This window comes from Vanessa atalanta, chromosome 11 (assembly GCF_905147765.1).
Source record: "Vanessa atalanta chromosome 11, ilVanAtal1.2, whole genome shotgun sequence".
Lineage (NCBI taxonomy): Eukaryota > Metazoa > Arthropoda > Insecta > Lepidoptera > Nymphalidae > Vanessa > Vanessa atalanta.
The window spans coordinates 7,697,764-7,722,701 of record NC_061881.1 but is presented as its reverse complement, the minus strand read 5'-3'; the positions used below and the strand labels follow the sequence as shown (position 1 = coordinate 7,722,701).

At 31.4% G+C, this 24,938-nt stretch overlaps 1 protein-coding gene across 1 annotated transcript; it reads right to left on the bottom strand.

Moving 5' to 3' along the window:
- Positions 1-50: 50 nt before the first annotated feature.
- LOC125067151 (NADP-dependent malic enzyme-like) lies at positions 51-23,453 on the bottom strand. The gene is made up of 12 exons (XM_047675532.1): positions 23,265-23,453; positions 16,464-16,638; positions 16,046-16,204; positions 15,191-15,372; positions 14,939-15,119; positions 13,912-14,040; positions 11,360-11,542; positions 7,300-7,522; positions 6,767-6,909; positions 5,431-5,601; positions 3,870-3,993; positions 51-2,559 (listed from the first exon to the last, which is right to left on the bottom strand). Exons 1-12 carry the CDS (start codon positions 23,291-23,293, stop codon positions 2,399-2,401), a joined length of 1,860 nt encoding a protein of 619 aa, XP_047531488.1. The 5' UTR covers positions 23,294-23,453; the 3' UTR covers positions 51-2,398.
- Positions 23,454-24,938: the final 1,485 nt, after the last annotated feature.

Sequence of the window (24,938 nt, the reverse complement as noted above, 5' to 3'; positions counted from 1 at the left end):
TTTATACTTTACTCATTAGGGAAAGGTATAATAAAAATAAATAGACACGATAAGGTTTTGAACATTTTTAATTAGTAACATCCATTCGATATAATTGAACAATTTACTTTCTAGAGAACAAACACATAAACGCCTTGTATTCCATGAAGTTTCTAAATTGTAAATAAATTGACCTAGTACACTGAACATAAACACACCGAACCCATGTCATACTACAATTACTGTTAGGCAAAGGTCACACGAATCATTATTCGACCTTAAGCAACGAGTACCTTAACACACCGACATCGATTTAAGCCAAACAACAAAATAATAAATACATTAACGTAAATAAGTTTAAATAAATACCATAATCTTCACATAGACTCTTTTCTATGACAGTGAAATAGATTGAAGAAAATGTGACATTTATAGCAACTTCATACAATCACGCATTATTAGTAATATATAATACGGCACTTCAAATTGTGACTATAATATTAACAACCACACGAAATAAAACGAGTTCAAACGTTTTACTAGGATATTAGTCTTTAAAGACTTTCTTTTTTATTAATATCATAACATTTTATAATCCGATTGTTTTATTGCTTCGCCAATAGTGCGTAACATTAATAAGTGTGGTTATTGAAAATTAGAATATTTTATAACGAATAAAGCAACACGTCACGGGTAGTTCTCGAACTGTACTATGTTTAAATAGTTCATGTCAATAGAATTCATAAAAAAAAATACATCATTCTAGTTCAAACATAGATAAATGTTGAATTTTTAACTTACGCGAAACCGTGAACACCTCCAAACCGCTGTTAATTTTCGGTCTTACGCCAAATGTATATAGAACGCCTTTATAGATTATTTCGTTGTTATTTATCTATATTTATTTTCTTATTATTTAATAATAATTTAAAATAAATATTAAATGTATTGTTTTGAGCTCACAAAACTTTAAGCTTTTAATTTATATAAATTCTATTGAACAGCACTATATATAATCTAATTTTATTATCTATCACAAGAAAAAAAAAAAGATGAAATAGTGATAAATTACATAATAGTCCATAACAGAACAGAACAAGCACAACCAACAAATTAATTTAAACATTAACACGGGTGGTTAGTTCAAAACCTACATACACCTCACAGCAACATAATCACTTCGTATCAAGAGATACCGGGTTTAACATAAATTTACACAAAACTTGAATCAACATAAATTAATATTTTTTTTCGCTCAGCGAAAATAAAACCTGTCTCACTATATTAAAATACTGAACGAAATACGTATACTTTATTCCCAGTCGAAGTATATAGCTGATGACATAAAGCATTCGTCAAAGTTAATTAAACACGTTCAACTGTTCAGTTGTGTAACATACATTTTAAGTAAATAATTATAAATATAATGTCTCACTTCGTGGTCGATCGAACCAATTTAGGGCCTAATATATAAATAGATAAAAGTTGATAATAATATATAAATACATTATGGATCTACATTTTCTTACAAATAATGTCCCTACATGTCTTTTATGTTATTTTATTATTTAAAAGTAAGAATTTAAGTATAGTATTAGATGACGTAATGCTGCGGTGACTAGACGTTGAATTTCGTACAGAAATGACGTAATACTCAAAAATACACGGGCAAAGGTTTTATAAAACGTAACTAATAATTTAAGACCAGTTAAGAATCATTAAAGATCACTAAATTTGAAAAATAATTTAAATATTTTTTTTGCACGAAACAGATCTAATATTACCGAATTTGTATTAGTCGTAAACGGGGCTCAAGCGATACTGGCCACATATACGTTGCACAAACAACGGTATTACATCTACTGGCACAAACATACATACAATAAATATTATAGAGTAACCATAGCTACAAACTACGATAAATAGTTTTTTTTTTATATAGAAGTCAGACAAAAATTATGTTTACAAATCAAAATATGCATCAATTAAATTTTATAAATACTCTTTGATCTTCAAAATATATTCTTAATACAGTTGCTTTAGAAGCGTTGTTTTTCATTGTCGAATCAAACAAGTCACGGTATTATAGTAATTCTAGAAATTTCTAATATTTAATCTGTGCACAGTTTGAACACATTGACTGATGGAAATTTTTAGAAATATACGTATAATTGATTATTTCTACAATTTTACTTAATTTAATCATGCATTTTTTAATGGGACTAAAACTCTCCTTATAATCAACAATTACTCTAGTATCATTATAATAACTTGACTTATTCAATCTCGTTTCATAAAAACCTTAAAAATTAGCTAATACGGAGGTAATACATTGTGTATCAAATAATAATTAAAAAAAAACACAAAATCTTTCAACCTTGTCGCAAAATGCTTTGAATAGATAAAAAAAAAATACTGTTTAAATATTTTTGGGTACTGGTTGTATTGGTCTAATGTTGAACTTCTCTTCTGGTTTCCAGTCCCACACGATGGGCATGGAGCTCTCGTAGTTGTAGTTATACATCTGGTTCTCGACATGCTTAGCTAGATCCTTCGGCTGGGGATAAACTGAAGCAAGACCTGGAAAATTAAATTATAGTCTTAAATTTATGGATATTTGGAATATTTTTAAATATTTTCATTTTAATGTATATATTTTATGCATATCAATCTCAAATTCTCATTTACAATTATTAAATAAAAATAAGATATGTTATTAATAATAATATAGTTTTGAAAATATATAGGGTTTATAATTAATGATTTCTTAAATAGTATGTTTCATGAATAATTAGGTATATCTTATTAAGGTACCTAGTTTATATATTTAATTTATTTTTATGCAACATTACTAATGTACTAGCAAAGCTACTTAAATTTTTTACTGAGATACGTTACTCATTTAATTTAAATGTCGAAGCAAATTTTGTCAACTCATCTATAATGAGCGCTACAAATCCAACTACAAATAAGTTTATCTACATAAAATTACGTTATAGCTCGACAAAACTCCACCAAAAATTTACTCTTTAAAATAATATCGTTACCATTTATAATGCGCACACGTTAAAAAGTTATTTACTTTATAACAAATGAACATCGTTAAATTTAAAGTTTAAACGAAAACCGGTGAACTCCTTCCTTCGCAGTACTTATAATTTACTGGGGGATATTCGGGCCAGCAATAGCTGTCTGGCAACTGAGACTCATAGTTACAGTTATATTGGCAACTCTTTACGTGTTCCTTGAAATCTGTTGGCGTTGGATACACAGAACCGCATCCTAGATAAAAATTCGATTATTGTTTTTTATTTTTAAAGTATGTATATATTTTATGTATGAAGAATACACTTAAAAAAACGTATCAAAATTAGTTTATTAATGAATATAATACGTCAGTCATGTTATTGCAACAAACACAATAGTAATCTCTTTTATTATTATAAATTAAATTTTCAGTTGTTAATAATAACAATCACTAAAAATTGACAATTTAAATCTATAATTATATAATATTGTCAGTAAATCTTTTAGCAGTCTACTTTAATAATAATTTATTAGGTATGAATCAACCAATGATGTTATCTGTTAAAATTTACTGTAACCACGGAGTTTAAAAACTGTGATAATTACACAAAATAAATTTTAGAACAAGCATCCAGACATTTTTTTGGTCCTCTCAAGTCATTACTGTATAAAATTATAACTCTCTTAATAACAATTGAATGTTAAGAACGTAATGTTTCTGTATTTTTATCAGTACTGTTTGAATTTGATATCTATTTATGTGATTAAAACATCGTGTCTATTTATTTAGATTCAATGCATATCAATGGAATGAGAAGAATTTTTTTTATCACTAGAATAATATTATAATAATCATATCATACCTTCGTCGTAAGCCATCTTTGCGACCTCTATTGCTATTGCAAGTGAAACCTCCTTTACTTCAGCGAGAGATGGATAAATACGACCAAGCGCCAGATCATCTGTGCTAACATAGTTAGCTAGAGTCTGTAAACAAAAAAAAAAAAACTTTTTGTAAATTCATTTGTATCTTATGTTTTTAAGATTGGTTACACAGGTGTATAACTAAAAAAAGGAATAATTGTAGATTAAAAAATTCTCAAACTTAATTTTATTTATTTTATATTTTTGATCTATAAACAATAAACGCTGTCATAAAGTTAAAGTCGCTTATTTATGTTTATAAAAATATAAATAATTGGCAAAACAAAAGTAATAGACGAGTCTTTGTCAACACTTGGCAACAATATTTTATATGATTGCCAACAGAAATGAAAAGTAATGAAAAAGTAAACAACGACGGAACGAAATTTTTCATGTAAATTTTCATAATAAAAATCTACATATTACATCTTGTGCTAGAGGAATGTATTTTAGAATATTAAAAAAATATTTAAAGTTTCTGGTCAGTCGGCTGGTTAGTTATTCGCCCCTTATGATGTGGTGGTGGTAGGTGGTATAGGGCTTAGTGCAAGACATTCCGGGTACTCATCACATGTACTACCACCAAAAGCCAACAATCAGTATTGTTGTGTTCCGGTTCCAAGTAAGTGAGTCAGTCAGACAAGCAAAAGGGTCATAACTTCTTACTTCCCGAGGTGACTATGTATGGCGGTTATGACCTTTTTATCATTAGGCTTATTTACAAGTCCAAAAAAATTAAAAAAAGGTTTACTTATTTTTATAGTGAGCATATTCCCAACAATTTAATTATTGTTACATTTGCGTTGACAATTGGCACCGAACGCAACTCGGTTCCCGACTTTACATCACTTATTGTGTACACTGAATTTAACGCCCACTTTCATTCTATTTATACGCGGTTCCTTGGTACTTTTATTGGCGTTTAATCTATACGTTAGCACTATCGTTTCGATAACCATAAAAATGCTTTTCCTAGCAACACAATGTACCATTTTCTGCATTTGATAACTTAACCGACCAATGTGTGCTTATCAAAAACTTTATTCGACGTTTCCTATAGTCATAAACTGCATCAACTCTTAGGCTAATTATTTTTATGGATTAGATATTACAGCCCATAGCTGATATTAGCATAATTAATATCATTCGAATAAATAAATATAAATAAATAAATATTGGACAACATCAGATATATTTCTCTGATCCCAATGTAAGTAGCTAAAGCACTTGTGTTATGGAAATCTGATTTTTACACAACTGTACTGACCAATAGACAATTATTAGTGACAATTTAACTGGTAGCTTCAAATATGTGGCTAGTCTATGTATATAAATACATACATGTGTATGAGTTTTAATCTATTTAATAATGAAAGGTGCTTATCAATATTGGTACAAATGAAAAATTACATTATAAAATCACACAGCACATACTCAGATTACAAGTAACTAAAATAACAAAATTATTGTGAAAATTTAAAAACTTCTTAGATTACATACCCGAGCAGCAGTCAAGAACATGGTCTCCGGTATGTGATGGGTCGCCGTCGCGATAACCCCGAGAGCCACTCCGGGAAAGATGTAAGAGTTGTTTCCTTGTCCCGTGAGGTACTCCTTGCCGCCATACTGAACGGGGGGGAAGGGGGAGCCCGAAGCAAAAATGCAGCGACCCTGGAAATATTCAAATGAAATTTCATTAGTTATACGATAAACGAATAAAAACACCAAAAACATCACATATATATACGTTATATATTTAATAGAAAAAAAAATTTAGATTTAAATACATATTATATAAGGTTTTAAATCGTAGAAATTATCAGACAAAACTCCAAATCTGCGTTTACACGATAAGAGTCCGATGCGAGTAATCTGGATTATATGCATGACTTTTATTTTTATGGACTAATTATAAATATAAAATATATATGTAATATATCAATAAAATGGTGGCACAAAAAGAAGCAGACATCACAGATATATTACAACAGGAAATATTGAACATTATGTATAACATTTTGCTTTATTTTACACACAACCTTGACCTTGAAGTAAAAATGCCATGTCAATCGACAAAGACGGTCTATTTTTAAAGACGTTGTAAAACAATCTATTATTTACACTTCACGTTATTCACCGGTACATTAAAGAGCGATGTATTTGAAAAACTAGTTTTAGGCAGTTATATTCGCTTTTCGGGACCGATACGAAATCGATATGCTAATCTGAAGCTTATATTCATCGAAAAAAAGATAAAAATATCGAATCGTTGGAAATCATTTATTGGTACATAATCATCGATGGAAGGATTACTACAACATTATAAACATGATCGTAGTACTCTGAATAAATTTTAATAGGTTTGGAGCTATTTGGAGATATGTATGTTTATCCACCGTTCAGTACTCTTTGGTTAGATAAACATACATACGGGAGTATATCATCCGGCACATAGTTCACCACCGACTGATTGTACTAGACATTGGGACTGTAAAAAATATTAACCATTCCTTAAATCGCCAATGTGCTACCAACCTTGGGTGCTAAGAAGTGTCAATTGTGCCTGGCACACTCACTTTTCAAACCGGAACACAGAATGTAACAGATTTTTCAATTGGTGGGTTACAAAGACTGACTTAAACAATGCCCTACCACCAAGTAAACTTACTTTACTTGGTAATATTGACTTCTGATTTAAATGGTATTTAAGACAGTGACACTACACTACAGGCACCAGAAACATAACATCATAGTTGCCAAGGTCGGTAGCTCATTTGGAAGAGATACCCATTATAAATTAAATAAAAAAAAACGTTAAATCATTTTAATGACTTACTTCAGTGTTGTCGTATGCTGCCTGTGCGGTACATTCTGCTTTACTGGTGGGATTGGAGAGGGCGAAGATAACCGGATGTTCGGTGTTCAGAGCCATTTGCTTTAAAACGTTCGGAGTGAACGCACCTCCCACAGTAGAACAACCTGATAACATGTTATATGAATAATTCATAACATGAAAATGTTTCTAGACGATTACCTGAGTTTTTCTATAAATTAAAAAAAAATAACAATAACACCATAGAAAGAAAATATTAATTTTATTTATTCGTTGGTAGAGGCATGCCCATTACCAATATTTAAATCGATACAATGTCGATATTATTAAGATAGTTGCACAAATTAAGGTAAAAGGATTAACTTTGTTCAAAGTCAATGATCAGTACCACAAATTTCAATCCAAAAATATTCATAATTAATCTTGGAATTTGCATATTTCGTCATGATAGGATTTTAATAATTTTAACTAACAAATCGACTGTCAAAGTGGAAATTTGACGAATTCAATATTATTCAAAATGTATAAATACTCACCTATAAGGCAGCTTGGTTTAATCTTTGCAATGCACTTCTCAAAGTCCTTCTCGGGCTCGACATCCTTGCCGAAGACCTTCGCGTGAGGGGGAACACCGCCTTCTCGTCTCGTAGACAAAAGTCCGTCAATATCGAACATGTAGACTCGGTCTTGAGCTTGCTTCTCAGTCAAACCTTCAGACACCATCGCGGCAACAGTAAGGTTTGCTATACCGTTTGCAGCCTGTTGAAAAAATATTTTTATCAGGTCAATTTTGAATAAACAAGGACACCTTTTTCGGGAGTTAAATAAGAGAATGTAAATCATAAAAACGGATATTTTTAAGTCAAGGCTAGGAGGTCATTCAGCCAATACTTCAAGGTTGGACAGGTTTCCTCACAATTTCTCCTTCACCGCCGAGGACGAGATGAATTATACGTATCAATAAAACACATGAAAACACAGTCTTTGTCCGGTTTTGAGCCCGAAATCTTTCATTCAAGATTCTAGTGTTCTTGAAACTGGGTCATTACTTCCTTTTTTTATGACAATATAATAAACAAGCAACAACGGTAAGTTAGCGTTGTGTTAGTGAGTATACGTTAAATTATTTATTTCGTTACCATCTGCGCAAGTCATATTTATTACTACTACGAGTACTACGCCTTTCAGTACTTCTAGCAAACCGTGTGCCGCCTTTAGTAAAATGTTTTGGAATTTAGGAGGTTAGGGTAAAATAATAGAGGCAGCTCGGTTCAGTTTGAATTTATTTCACCGAATAAATATTTTAAGAGACTTAAAGAAAATATTTAAATTGACAATACTCTGAAATAAGTATTAGTGGCCAGTAGCAGGCAAATCTTTTATGGTAAGACATATAATACTTTTTACAAGAGATTAAATTTTGGCTATAAAAATCTTTTGAAAATCCAACAGAACTTAATTTGGTGCAAAGAATTCGTTAAAATATCCAAAATTAAACGGTATTTTTTTTTACAATAGGGCCACCATAGAGGAATGGAATTAGGAGGTCAGTTCCGCCCATAGACATTGGCACTGTCAGAAAAATTAACCATCCCTGACATCATCAACGCGCCAACAAGCTTGGGAACCAAGATGTTGAGTCCTCCGTTCCTGTAACATTGTCTCACTCACGCGATACTACAATTAATAATAGTTTTCATTAAATAAATGGAGTTTAAAACTACTTTATAATATTCTACATACATCATAATAATCTACTTCGACTTAACTTTCTAATAAATAATTTTGCCAACAATTTTTTTTTCGTTTTATTTTCGTATTTCGATTTAAAACACCTACTCATAAATGGTATAGAATATAATTTTTAAGTCAATCGGGCTTATAGTTTCCGGGATAGTGTGATCAGTAATTTATATGATTACCTAACGTACAGCAAACGCTACGAAATTATAAAGAATTGTATTACAGTAAGAATACACAAGTACCAATTTGATACAAATAATACTTATTTATTTAATTAATGTTTTTAAACTTTAAATTAATTCGTTCTAAATATAAATCTTCAAGTAAATTAATTGGCTTGTTACTGCGCTATTTTCGCTAATCTTATCATTCCTACTGCTTCTAGTGAAGATAGTCGTCACGATTGCTTTATGCGCTGTCGACTTAAATATAGAACATATTCTTAAACCAACTTCGTCACAATACGACATTATGTAAATGTATTGTGTTATACGTGTTACGAAATAGCAAGTATTTTCTTTTATCTCTCAAACTAACTAACATTATATTCACTTTTTAACAGAGATAAACAAATCGTTAGAGCATGAATCTTAACTAAAGGTTGCTAGTTCAAACCGTGACAAGTATCACTGAGTTTTTATGTGATTAATTTGTTTTTATATAGTTATTGTGTTCGGCGATGAAGAAAAACATAGTGAGGAAACCTACATTAATACCATATATAGCAGGGCCGGATCTATCGGATATGGCTTTTTGGGCCAAAAGTCAAAGTAAAAAATAGACGATAATGCGAAAGAACCCATAACTTTATTAAATTGAACAGATCGTATGGTTTGCAGTCCAGCGAGTCCTGCAATTAATCAAACCCATTCAATTTTTTAAATTCAAGTCTACGTCCAGATATGTCTTAGTTGTGCCCCTAAGTAGTGTTAGCACAGGGCTCTCTAAGCTGACGGTCCGTCCCTGAATATTAGTGTATATATCGACACGCAATGGAACGTCTTAGTGGAATAGCCTGTGCTATATATTTTAGTATATTTACACTGCGTATGTTTTTATAAATAAACCTACAAAAAAATGGATACGATACTGTTGTATGAACGATAATATTCGACTGTTATTATATAAAAACGCTTAAGATAACAAGTGATCGAATACTTTATTTGCGTAATTATAAATCTGCAATGTTATCAATTTCAAATCAATATGTATAATTGATAAAAATAACAGTTGTAAGTAAAAAATGTATTTGATATACATAATATTAAAAACCAGAAGAAGCAGCACGTTTCTTAAAATATTTTATATGTTATGTTATGTTGGGTTATTTTTACCGGTTATAAAATCATAGTATCGGCAAGCGTGAATTTCGTTCCATATATATGATATAAACAATTTACAAAAACAACAAAAATAGATGAAACTAAACTGACTCATGACGGACTAGTGTATTCAATACAGACCGGAACACGTTAATACAAAGTATTTAACGGTCGTGTTTAGCCATAGAATATCCGATTCATTTAAAAATACATACTAAATTATTTATTTTTTTCACTTTTAATTACCTATAATATATATCTTATATATTAATAGCGTAAGCCGATTTTTGTCCCAGTGTTTATGGGACGATAGCTGCACATAAATTATCGGTTATAGTTTCATTTTGAAAAGCTCAGAAAAGTAAAGAGGTTTCTTGATTACAATTACCTAAATTGTTATGATTTATACAATGACAAATAATTAATTTTAGAGAGCGGAAAAAAGTTACTGGCCACGTAGAGAGCGAATCTATGGCTGTATAAAAAAACAATAAATCGTGCGAAAGGACGTCGTCAGTTTACAATGAAATTAAATAAAAAAAACCTTTCATAGTTTTCGAAAATTGTAAAAATCAGTCGAATAAACGAGAAGTTTCGCGTGCAACTCCCTAGTATTACACGAAGATCGTAGTGTAATTTTATTAGTCTACAACCTCGAACTGGCGATACTGATTGATTTTAAATAAAAACAATTGTCGTTATTGAAACGTTACTCTATATTACAAGTAGACATTATTATTTTATCATTGACATCTGGGTCCTGTCGCCAATTTTGTGGCTATTAGAAGGCCAACTGTAAGTAAAATGACTACGGAATCTTGGCCGGTGGCCGTTAAAGCAACACATAAGAGTAAAATTAGACCTTGGAGAGATTAATTTTGACTGCAAGAAGGATGTTTCTTTATAGAGAGGAAACCAGTGATTATTTACTAAAAGTGAAATTTCTCACTGTCGATAAAATTAAAGTTAATCTTATACGTTGATCTTAACGGAACGTCACTAGTACACATTAGAACAAGCGCCAATGCCGGAAACATACACATAAAAATAAAAGTCTGTCTGAAGTAAATGTGCCACTGCTGTCCTCTCGCTTTAAGGAAAATGTCTGGAGCTTATTCCACCACGCTGCTCCAATGCGGGTTGGTGGATGGATATTTGCACACTACGCAAAATTGCACCACATATATCCTTTATCAACACTGTTGATATAAACTTTAATCAAGAGCTGCCACAATATTACAAAACTAAAAACTAAGACTCAATCCCTCAGAGCGGCAAAGTTAAATTAAGCAATAGGTTTTTAAAACTTATTATTGACATTCATTCATTTTCTTTTAAATGTACGACCATAGCATATTTATAGATGCAAAAGACCTTGTGCTCTCAAAAGACAAATGCAGGAAAATATTGTCGTTGATTTGTTAATATTGAATAATTTGCTTAAATTTGAATACATTAACAATTTGATAGATAAACTAAAACACATTTAAATTGAATTAATGTTAAGGTAAAACATTTATATGACACTCACAGATCCGGCTCCAAGGAAGAAATAGATGTTTTCGCTGAGTTTCCTCTTAGTGATCCTGACGGCTGCCATCATACCGGCCACGGCCACGCTGGCGGTTCCTTGGATGTCGTCATTGAACGTGCAATACTTGTATCTGTACTTCGCGAGGAGACGACCGGCGTTACCGAGCGCGAAGTCCTCAAACTACGGAAGCAAGAACGGGAAATTAAAATGGAAAAGTAATGGGAAAACTATTCTACATTTCAATGTGTGTGGTTTATTGAAAATATCAATAACAAAATAAGATTTCATGTGCTATAACAAATAATTTTTTTTTTTTTAAATGTTAACTTTCTTTTGTTGTGTTATCAATTTAAACCCCCATTGGGTCTATTTTTTAATTCGTACAATTGAAGTTCGGTCGCTGGAAAGAGATCGCTTGCGATAAGGTCGCCCTTCGAATGCTTTTAACTCATTGTATTTACAGCGCTATTATGATGTATTGTGTTTGTGGTTTAGAAACATATCAATATAAAATTGCACATTATTATTATTTTAAAAAAGTTTAATTGCAGAGAAAATTACATTAGTTTCATTTAATTGTTATTATTTAATAACATCAAGTTCAAGTAAAGAATTAATATTCATTGATATATGTATTATATTACGCACAGTAAGTAAAGCGTGCCAATAACACAAATTGGACAATCAAATTATCATAAAATCTTATTATGCACGTCGTTGAATCAAACTTACTTTTTTTTTAATGAATCAAATCAACGTACGAAATAAATATTATTCTATTCGATATTTTTCAGTCATCGAGAATTACACAAAGGTAATCGTATTTATAGGCAGTAAATCCAAAATTAACCGGATAAATGGTCAAACAACCAAACAATAGTTTTAAAGTGGTTTATTCCACTTGGAACTCGATTATTTCCTCCTATTAAAGAACATTAGGCGAAAGAACAAATTACTGGAAATTATTGCCATTCATTGTTATTAGACTAAATTGTAGATATAATCTGTTATGGTTAGTGTTACCAGTTATAGAGACGGTTGCTTTTATTCAATGTGAAGTTTGTTTTGTTTTATTACTTTTATTTTTAATACTTTCGTAAAAACAAATGAAATTTCGACTTGCGGGAATTTTTAGTATCAGAAACTAATATAAACTACTTAAGTTTAATTATACAGTGTGACTAATTGTTTTGCGGAACCATGGGTATATATGATCTACAACAGTTACCCAGAAAACATGTCAAAGGAACGTGTCCAGTAATATTATAGAATTAAAATCTATTTAAACTCGTAAGGAACAAAACATCGCTCCAGGCGTTTCAAATAAAATATAAAATCATTGTAAACAAACAATTGTTTAAAAAAACACGCTGATATATTTTTTTACGAGTATTCTCAAGTCTGAGATACCTACTTCTTTCGAAACCGAAAGTACATTTTTGAGAATCGATAAGCAAGTGAAATTCTATATTTAATAAAAATAAGCAGTTTTTAATAAAACTAATATAATTTAAGTGTATTTTATCAAATTAAAAGATAAAAAAGATTAAAATAATAATACGCAATAATAATTAATTTAAATAATAATAACAAACATCCAGTAATATTACGAACAAATAACCTCTTATCATACTTCAATTGAATAGATAGAGAAAATATAAACGATGCAGATATTTATAAAATACCGAATTATTACCAAGACTTTTTTTATTACACTAATAGATAAAGGTCAAGTGGTCAACTTCACCAAAATACCGACGAGACGTTTTAACATCTAGTATTTTATTAATTGCAAGTCGTTGACTCCAATGTTCACTTACTATAACTAACGGCAATTTATTTTATTCTTTTAAGACCTACTAGTTTCCGCCTACTGTATCAGCTGCACGTGGAGGGGGGAGGGGGTCGAGGTATGAGGTAGTAAGTTATTTCAATAAACTTCTTATACATATCTGTATTATATAATTGTCAAACATATCATGACAATTTAATTGAATTGAGAATTATGATTTATTTATTTTTATACGAAATAGGTAACCTGGTACCTGATCGTAAATGGTCACAACCACCCGTACCCATTGAAGTCGTTAGAAAAAACTTTTTACATCTCCAATGCGCTACCAACCTTGGAAACTAAGTTATTATGTCCCTTGTGCCTGGAGTAACACTGGCTTACTCACCCTTCAAATTTGGAACACAACGGAATATATTATGAACGGGTGGTACCCTTACGGGTTTGTACATAGCCCAACCACCCAGTATTATAAAATTTCCAGGTATTAGAAACATTGTAAATCATATTTTAATATTATATTGTTAAAATGTATTTATTTTCGAACGTAGATAAAACAGCTGATAACAATAGACAATAAAAAAATATATATTTTCCGACAATCATCTTCGATACCAAAATTTATTTGTTTTCGAAACCCTGCATCACGATATCATGACATATTAGCAAATTATCCGACTATTGTAAATTAAATCTTATGCCTAATAGAGAAAGGTCGAATTTCTTAAAACAAACTTTTCGCCAAACTAACGCTTACCTGTAGCAGTGTGTTCTGTCCATATCTTTGGACACACGCTTCCATGAATTCGTCAATAAATTCGTCATACTCTTTACCCCTTACTCTCTTTTGACGCAAGCCGATGTAAAGTGGGTCTTCCAGTAAATCCTGTGAAAATAAACACGAATGAAAACAAAACGATATTGTGTGTAAATTAAGGTACACGTCAGTGATAAAAACTTCTCACGTCCATGCCAACTATAAGCGAAAGATTAAGTTATTTTAATCCAAAGCGAGTTGAATAAACTCTACTGTATTTGTTGTGGAATCGCCGGCTGTTTATCTCCTACGTAACTCTTATGATTAGATACTGATAGAAATCTAATGGATTAGGATCTAGAGAACTACATAAGTCATAGACACAACATTTTTTCTCCAATGTATAGTTTTTGCACAGCTGCGTCAGTGTGTGAAAATAAATAGGTATCTTTATTTTTTACGATATAGGTAGGGACGGGCAAATGGGCGACTTGATGGTAAGTGGTCACCCCCGCTCATAGACATAAGCGCTGTACGAAAATTTAACCATACCAACCAAGCAACGCGCGGCCAACCTTGGAAGCTAAGATGTTATGTCACTTGTGCTAGTATCACAACAATTGTAAGTATTACCACTTGGCGGTTAGAACATATAATGAAAACCCCTAAAACCCTACCACCAAGTATATAATATATATTATTATGTATATTTTGATAAAAAATAATAATAAAAATATATTTACTACGTCCTATTTCATGATATAATCGACTTCTTTGCCAAATCTCATTACATTCCGTGTAAGAGTTCGATCCAACTTTGTAACCTTGAAGCGTCAACGAAAATTCACATGTATATTTAGCTAATACTTTCGATTAAATAAAACTACTCAACGTAAAAAAAATTAGGTGTGGTCAGTAAAACAATATCTAGAATGACATTATAATAATAATTTAGTTTATCTCTCTAAGACTTTTCTAATTACGGTTATTTGAAATCCAAAAAATATTTATAAAATTTTTTAAGCACCTGGTTATCAGTTCCAACGTCCAATGTGATCGGAAGACATTGATGTGGCTTTATACCAGCCAGCGCTGTGTACAAAGAGAGTTTACCCACAGGTATACCCATACCATATGCACCCAAGTCTCCTAAGCCGAGGATACGTTCTCCATCCGTGAATACTATTGCACGAACATCAGGTTCAGGCCTAAAATTAATAATTTGATAAAACACGCACCATATCATGTACGCTGATACAAAAACAGTGTTATAACTTACCAATTTTTGAGAATATTAAATATATGTCCCTTATCGTTGATGGTGATGAAAAGACCTCTAGGTCTTCTATAAATGAGACCGAATCTTTGGCAGGCCAAGCCCACGGTGGGTGTGTAAACAATTGGCAAATACTTTTCGACGTTTTCGGACAAAAGTCGGAAGAACAATTTCTCATTTCTGTCCTGGAAACAAATAAATCCACTATAAAAAAATTCAGATATCTGTGTAAATAAAGTTGATAGCAAACAAGCATACGTATGACTATAAAAATACAAAATAAAATGAACATAAAATGTTTTGTGATTAATTAAAAATACTAAACTAGCACTTCAGTCTTAGTCGTAGTACTGAAACGTCTGAAAATCGTTACTAATATCGTATCACAAAAACCAGAACTTAGAACTTTCGCAATTTAACTAACACTTTAGTTGTTTAGTAACTTCTGCAATTAATATTGTAGAGTTGAACACTTAAAGAACTTTTCTTTCGAGGTCTCTATTAATATATATACAATCTTCAAAACCAAAATCCAATTGCTATGCTTGTATAAGTTACCTAAATATAGGTATCACAGTATTCATCTCGTACAGGATGGAGGGTCACGATTGTTATTTAACGTAACTACATCAGCGGATGAGAAGGACAAGATATGACACCGAATAAACTAACCTAATATACAGCAAGCTTCATAAGTAAAGGAAGATGAGTAAAGCTATGAAATAAACAACTAATAATAGCAAAAGAATATTAACCGCATGCACCAATATTTTTTTAAGAAACATCTGGAAACCTTAGAACCGAAGAAAAACTTAGTAAATTCATTAAATCAATGGTACCTTTATGGTGTTTAGTCACCTGTAACTCGACGAGGTAAAGATATTTGTTCAGATTGTCCTCATATCTATCGATTGATATTCTGCAAATATCCAGTTGTTCCTCTTGTGATTTAAACTTGGCCGCTAAGAGACCATGAATGCCAAGGGCTTGACGCTCTTCTAACGTAAATGCAAGACCCTAAAAACGAGTACCATTTATAAAAATGTATAAAAATTGCACATTGAAATGTAAAATCTTATTATCGAACAAATTTAGCGCTACAAAATCATATGCTAATTGAGAACCAGAACAGATTTATAGTTAAGTAAATGCTAATTGTTCATAGCTGCACTTGGCACTTGTAACTATTCCACTCGGCATCAACTGCATTCCTGTAATTGTGCTATAAAATTCTGATTTATGAAAATTTAATATAGCCGGATTTGTTTATGCGCACCTTGTTAAGGCGAGGGTCTCTGAGGTGATCGATACCCCTCACCATGTTGGGGCATATAATATTGCCGGTCACCTCGTGGTAGTTCCGACATTGCGACGCTGGTTCTAATAATGCTGGACATTTTGTTAGTGCTAACGCTAGAGCCCGATTCGGGACTATTGCGTTGGAGCAGCACCTAAAAAAATAAATAGTATTCATCATCTTAATAAAGAAAAATGTGTTTCGAAGATTGACTTTTCGGAAAAATGAAAAAGACTAGTACTGATATTTAAAATATCAGTTATTTCTTTTGTCGCTTTATATGGCGCAACCCGAAGTGATTACTTGCATAGATATAATCTATAGGCTGTATGGAGAGTGACATGCACATTTTTGTGCGACGATGAAAGATAAGTCGCTGATATTTTTTTTTAGAAACGTTTTCTTTAATTTTGGCAATGATATTTTAAATAAAAGTACGGCATGTTCGATATTTAAAATAACAGTACACAAGAATAAAAAATACCCCAACGAATGGAACGTATACCTATATCGTAATCATATATCGATAGTTAAAATATCAGTCATGTTCAGTCATGCACTGCTTTAATAGAAACATTGTTTGACTCGGAAGAAATGTGCACATTTGTATTTAATATTCATGTCATAGGGTTGCCAGTTTTACTGACTCTGCAAGAAAATAATAGTTCAATTGGCAAAGAACGGAATCCGATTTTTTATCAAGTCCTATATATTATTTTCTTGTTATACTGAGAAAGTTGTATATTGTTATTGTTCAATTTTACATTTTTTAAACATCGATGTATGTAGTTGTAACAATAAATGCAGTGTAATTTTTTTTTTAAATATACCAATCATTTTACTCCGTAACTTAATTCGACAAGGTTGAAATACGGAGCTGGGTCCGGCCGGAATGTTTAATCTTACGGCATAAAGTCTTTACATTCCGGAAAATACGGTACATCCGGCAACGTTAATCTGGATTGTATCATCGAAGCCTTGATGTGTCGAAAGCAGTTCTAAGATGATTTTTTGTAGCACATTCAATTTATAGTCTTTCTCGCCAACAAAACCTTTAATACCAAAACATAATATACAGATTTTCGATACGTAACCGTGGAAGCGCGCCATTTGATTTGACCAAAGAACGAGCGCGGTGATAGAGTTGGTGTCAGATGGTACAAATCAATTTTCCGAGAGGATATAATATAAGTGTCATTTATTACTAAAGTGTGATATCAGATGCTACACGTCTGACTACTGTAAGGCTCGTTATGTTTTATGTCCAAACATTTACTAGAACTAAAAAAGGCATCAAAATTACACTTTCTTTTAGACAATTAACTTTAAGCGCATTAATAAAATATAAACAGATGTAATGTATTTAATTATAGATTATTGGTTACGAATTATTTGTGAACTAAAGGCAAGACCATGAAGAGTCATCGCTGACCTTGACTGATGTAATAAACGCGTGACGAAAGCCGGTTTGAAATGTATTTTTAATCAAACTATTTTTGTGTGACGTGATTTCTGATATATAAAGTGCATATATAATACGACAACTTTTAATTAAAGTAACTTGACATAGCCTAATTACTTAACCAACATAAAATGCAATGTTCTCATAAACTGAATACCTATAAGACACAGATACTTGAAATTCGTAGATCGTCGTTACGTAATGTAGATGCGCTCAAAGAATTATGCGAAACTATTATTCAAAGAGGTCGTTGCACTCTTTTTATCTTGTACTCACCAACTGGTTGAAGGTGTTATTATTTTTAGCACACCAACTCTAATAAATATGGTTATATACATTTTTGGTATCAGATACACGTGACGCGCTGAAAACGTTAACAAAATTAAACATATATACGGGAAATATTTTTGTTTTAAATTTCCTCCCGTTTGCGCATCGTTGAATCTAGTATTAACTAGTTTTAACTAGTATTAGTACATAAAATCGGCCCCTTTAAAAAAGAGATAAATACGCTCTCTCTGTACGCTTTATCGTATAACACGAACGAAACAAATTAAAAAATACATATAACCAGCTCTTAATCATATTATTCAGGATCTAATATGTCCCAGTAAATGGAACTTAAATTGTTAACAAATTGAGCGAGACAAAAAACTTTATGAAATTACTTACATCTTTAAAACTATGGACTCTAAATATACGGTACCTACTCAAAACGTGGACATAAGTTCCAATTGTATTCGAATAATTTACATTTATATAATATATTGACGTTAATTATTTACATAACTGAAACATATAAAGTAATTTTATTTTTCCTTTAAAAAAATAAAAGCAAAGCCCCAATTTAATTTAGGAAAAACTGACATTCCTATTTAAGCTTATCACTTGTGTTAGGAGTCGGAACGACAATAGCCCCAGGAAGTCAGGATCGATCCTGAGACTTTTTACATCGATAGTCTTCAAGTTATTTCATTTCAATATAAGTTAGCTCATGACTAGTATGGAAAGATATGTTATTGTTATTGCAAATAATGTATATAAAAGGGAAATTACCACATACATTCTAAGCATATAAATAAACATTATATAATGTATAACAGATTGCACTATTGCTTGGTTAAGTGAAACATTCGTGTTTACGTCACTCTTAACTCAAATCAGTAAAATTAAAGAATACTTTAAGTTTGGTGCGCAAACATCGTACTCACGATGTCCCCGGTTACATTCATTACGTCTAGCGGACAAACATTTACTGGCAAAGATCCAAATGCACCGTCATAGATACCAGCCGTTTTTAATCGGCAAATATAGGCTTGACTCGTAAATATATTACGTTTCCAGGTTATTTCGTCTTGATATGGATTGTTCATCGAGTACTTTCCACTGTGCTCCTTTATTTAAGAATTCTATCTCGTTAAACAAAAGTAACGGATACGGGATTAATTGTATTGTTAAATATTTATAAAACATTGCGTATGCGTCTCCATTGTCCTTATAATTAAAATAAAATAGGTAATAGCCATAACTATTTCAATTGTTCAGCTAAAGTACGTCTGGCCTCAAAGCCAGCCTTAGTAACAATAAATAATGACAATTACAGGTAATAGTCAAAAACAAACATTATGCAATATGTTGACATTTTGTCTATTCATGTTATTTTATTACAAGAATATGAAATTCACATTAGTCACGTAAATAGCCTTAACTTAAAGCAAGTGAAACTACAAAGCGCAGCTACTTATTTAATAATATTATATAGTAAAACCTTTTTCGAAACGCGCACCACTTTCTGGTATGAGTTTTATGGATATTGGTTTAATCGTTTTTTCGGTAAGCCATCACACAGCATGGTGCATTTAAAATAGTTATATTAATACAATTCTACCGACTTAAAAATGAGAGTCAAGTTTGTTAGTTTAAAAAAGTTTAATTGCAAATACTCTACTGGATTAGTTAATTGTTAATATCTCAATAATAAATTATAATTTTTTTATTTTATTTTTTTCATTCGCTTTCGATTTTGTATTCGCTTCATAATTTGACTAATAAGTTATACCAGTCATTGAGGATGAGATTAAGTTGCAATTCCCTCTATACTCATCATCTTTTTTTTTATGTTATAGGTGGCAAACGAGTAGGAGGCTCACCCGATGTATAGTGACTACCATCGCCCATGGTCAACACCGGGAGGCTTGAAGGTGCGTTGCCGGCCTTTTGTGGTGCGGGTGATATTTGGAATTTTGACGAGATGTCCGAAAGTGTAATTCAGCAGCCGGGATTAATCCGAACAATTCCTCGGAATATTCCCCGTGAAAAATTCTGTAGAAGATGCAGAGCGATCTAACATCTCTACGCAAAGCCAAAGGATCGAGCAGACCGGAAAGGGCTTGATCGTCGTCAATGTAGAGAGAGTCGCTCTACATTGGATACGGTCAAATGGAAGGAGCTGGTACTGGGGAGCACCCGCCCAGAAGTGAGAACAGTACTCCATGTGAGGCCGAATTTGCGCCTTGTTTAACCGGTGGGCCGACGTGAAATACTGTCTTGCCTTCCTGAGCACACCGAGCTTTTTGTTGCCAATTTGGCTTTGCCTTCCAATTGACCGCGGAACTGAACGAGGCTTGAAATATCGACGCCAACTATTCCGATACTAGCTATGGCGGCTAACAGAATGTTCTCAAATCGTGGAGATACGACAAATGGTGATTTTTTAGCATAAACATAATGCAAATAATATATTCTACACCTTTTACGCTATTTAATTAAGTATCATATTTAATCACTATTTTACTATCGTAAAATATGTGATTACAAAACACATTATCAATAGTGCAAACTATAATTGATATGAGTCTGTCTAACAATGGAAATCGATACCCATTCAATGTCAACGTATTCAAACATAGTTGACTATGTAATACTATATTAGCTGTGCGACGCGGTTTCACTCACGTTTACTATTGTACAACCTATACAGTGATATACGAATTATTATATAATTGTAACACTTAAGCGATACGAGCATCAAAATAGCGTATCATCGTGAGTCAGTTTTTAACATTTCACATGCGAGATACTTAGATTAAATAAACACCAATGGGTGTGTTTATCATATGAGTAGACGTTTATGGTCAAATAGGGGACAATTCTACTAACAAAATGTTCATCGCAAAAATCGAAATATAATCGTTGCCCCTTAGGCGTTTTCCTATTCAGCACAACAATCTGGTAGCGGTTCGGTCGAAGTTGCATCGAAATAGACACAGGAATATACCGTAATCGTTATAACCTAGTTCCCAACTACAAGTCAGCTGAGAAGTATTCGATATCGAAATACAATCCGAAACGTATCGTAATGGTTATATAAGTTATAACGAGAGAATTCCCCTGATCTATCCTAATAGCGATCGTAGAGAAACGTGTTAAAACTATGATACAGACTAGAATACGTGAGAAATCATTTATCATAATCCCGATCATGGGGAATATGATTGAAATGACGATTGATATTCCCTAGAATTATAGCATTCAATCAAGCACATACTATACAGTTTTATAATATTGGTATATTGATAACATTGGACAACCGTATCTACGCAAACATGACGACCGTCATAACACGATATTACGATAATTACAATTTTCGTGGCTAGGCTTTTTTTGATATGAGAATCGTCTGTTTTTTGTCATTGACTCATAAGGAATTAAAAAAAAACAATAGCACGATAAATCGGTGATAAGTTTTTGCTGTACCTACGAATTAAATCAATTTCAAATTATAAGGAATATTTAACGGAAACATTACATAATATACTGTTCTTATTCAATAAAAGCCTTTAATCTTGATGTGAGATCATTTTTAAAAGAGCTATTCATTCATAAATATTCATTAAAATAGGTTTTCAATTTAGTTGTTTCCTGATGTATTCGAAATTTGTGAACAGATTTTAATCATAAATTTTATCAGACAGTAGTCCTTACTTCAAGGGTAATGCCATATAAAATTTATGACAAACTCCACTCACCAGGTGAATAATGTACACTTGTTTCCTTAAAATGCTAGAAACACACTAATTATTTACAAATTAATTACCACACGAAAGAATTGCAAATAAGATTTATTGCACTTAAAAAAACTTACAACATTAAATATTTTAAATATTTCAATAAGTATAATTTTATATAATCATTATTGTCCTTAAAATTGTATTGTGATCTAGTTATTAAAAATATTAACTTTATATTTTCATGTTAAGCATCTTTTTATTTACATTTGTATAAATTAATTTGGAGTACTTAATATGTATATCATTTAAGATATTATACTTTACATAATATGTTAATTTTATGTTTATGGGCCAAGTTGATATAATTGATAACATTATTTAGAATTTATTTTAAATTATTTTTTCATTTAATAGTATAAAATTAAATATAATTATTTGCACATTACACAACCTTCTTTAGTTTATTAATATTCTAGAATAATCCTGTGCAAATTTATTATGCTATTAGCTTTTAATTTTTGATACATACGGAGATAACTTTTAGTATCATTTATTTTTATTTCTGTATTTTAATTGAGACTTTTGTATTTTACATAAAAAAATTATAAGCACAATTGCCAAGGTGTGATAAGTAGGTCATTCCACAAATAGGTCACATTATAATTATACTCACTGTATGTGAGCTAATTGTTTGAAAACAAACAAATATTACCAATTTAGAAATTAGCAATATAAAAAATATGCCAAAATGAATAGATATTATAAATCAATTATTATTTAGTTACAGTGAAAAATTTAATTTTACTTTTTGTAATTTATTAATTAAATATGAAAAGGAAGTAATTTATTTTAACATGATTAAGTTACTGTAAGAAAGTAACATGAAATTCGGAATATGTTTAGGAATGCGTCAATTTTCTCAGAAACATGATATCATTATAGGCAGTAGCACTACGGACGAGAGATCAATAGCCGCGGCCGCGAATCTAAGGTTAAGGAATATTCTGAAATAAAGGTAGCATATCTATGCAATATATCGCATTGATTTTGAACATAATTTCTGGAAAAAAAATATATACCGATATCTTTTTTTAATATTTTAAAGATAGAAGCATACACAACTTTAATAGATAGCTTTTAAATAAAATATTCGTATAAACCTAGGCTTAACTTTTTTTTTTTAATAAAAATTCTAAAACTCTATAAAAACAATTATTTTACCACGACAACCTCCAATTTCTGCACAAATCGAATAAAACACAGGTGTCACGTTATGTAAACTCCAAAAATAAACGAAAAGCTACTTACAAAAACGACCTGGGAATACTGGAAAACATTTCAAAAAATATTTTTCATCTGCAAAATGCCAAGCTTCCTTATATGATTCACTATTCGAAAACTTATTTTTATAAAATTATATCGTCCTCCATGTGTGGCACTAACCGTGAGATTTCCAGTCCGTATATTTTAGACTGGCTGACGACTTCACGAACTGACTGTTGTTTAGAGCTTGCGAATTTAGGCCAGAGACTATATAAACTTCTTATGATATAGGCGAGGCGACCACAGACAATCCAGTATCAAAAGCGTAGATAGGGTTTTGTCTCTTTCGTTTTCATATTAAACAATTTTATGGTAAAACATGACGTGATTGATGATTAGTGATTAATTTTTTATGTCCCAATGTGATCTATAATAGATAAAATAAGAAAAAATAAACCTAGAAAACTAGAAAGGGTTCCCTGTATATTGGCTGCCTAGAATTCATTAGAGAGAATGTAGTGTTCTGGTTAGTTAATACGAGTGGGTGACATATAATTTTGTTGAGGATCAAAATAATTTTGTGAAGAAGTTTAAAAAGTCATCGAAACTATAAACACCTTTAAGTCACCAAAATTCAAATTTTGAGAAAATACCCGACTAATATAGTCACATCATGCAATTTAGGATTGCAAAATGAGTATTAAACCATAGGAGAGTGCATCCCATTCGCCTAGGATACTGGTCTCCTGCCTTATTAAAATTATATTTTAATGCCTTCCAAGTGACCCAGACCAGAGTAACCCCGTACGATCGGAGAAAGTCTCTGAAAAATTTTGATGTAATTGTGAATTGTGATGAGGCAAAAGGTAAGTACAGATAACTATTATTTTATTTGTAGGTTTAAGTTGCTCATTGATAAAAATCCTTACTCACGTCACCATGATAAATTATAAGTGAGCAGTAAGTATATCATTCAGCTAGATATCAAAAAGGACTGACCACAAATAAAAAATAAAAAAAATACTTTTAAAGGCTAATTCTTAAGGTAAGCCCTACTCAATCATAGATATTGCACCTACCTGAACTGACTTATTGAATGAGTATAAAAATCGTGAGTGACTGGATGAGTATTAATTACGTGGGGTTTTTATATTGAATCGTATATTATTTGTAAAAATCACTGTTCCGCGGAAAACGAACGTAAATAAAGACCACACAATAAAATGAATAAATATTACGACCTAAAAAATGAGCTAATTAAATTTGGCTATGCGGTACCAGCCAAATCTCTCTATAACTTTCTAAAAGACCTTGGTCTGTTAAGAACTTCAGCATAGCAACTTCTAGGTAGGAAAGCAACACGAGCAATCAAGATATATTGCAAAGATAGCCCACTTCAACCACATATGGATCGTAAGTTTCAGGAATTGCTGACAGTTTCATTTTCTGTCTCATGATACACTTACACGGTAAAATACGTGCAATGCTAAGAAATTCGCTCTCCTCCTCTTTTCTTTAATGGAGCATTAAAGAAAAGAGGTATAATAATTAATAACTATACCTATTACAAAACGTTATATTTTTTTAGGAAAAAGTACAAAATGATAAAATATTCAGTAATCTATATAAATTGATATATATTTAGGTATACAGTTAATTAAAAATAAAATTAATTTTTTTCTTGGCTTCAAATTCAAATAATACATATTCAGACTTCAC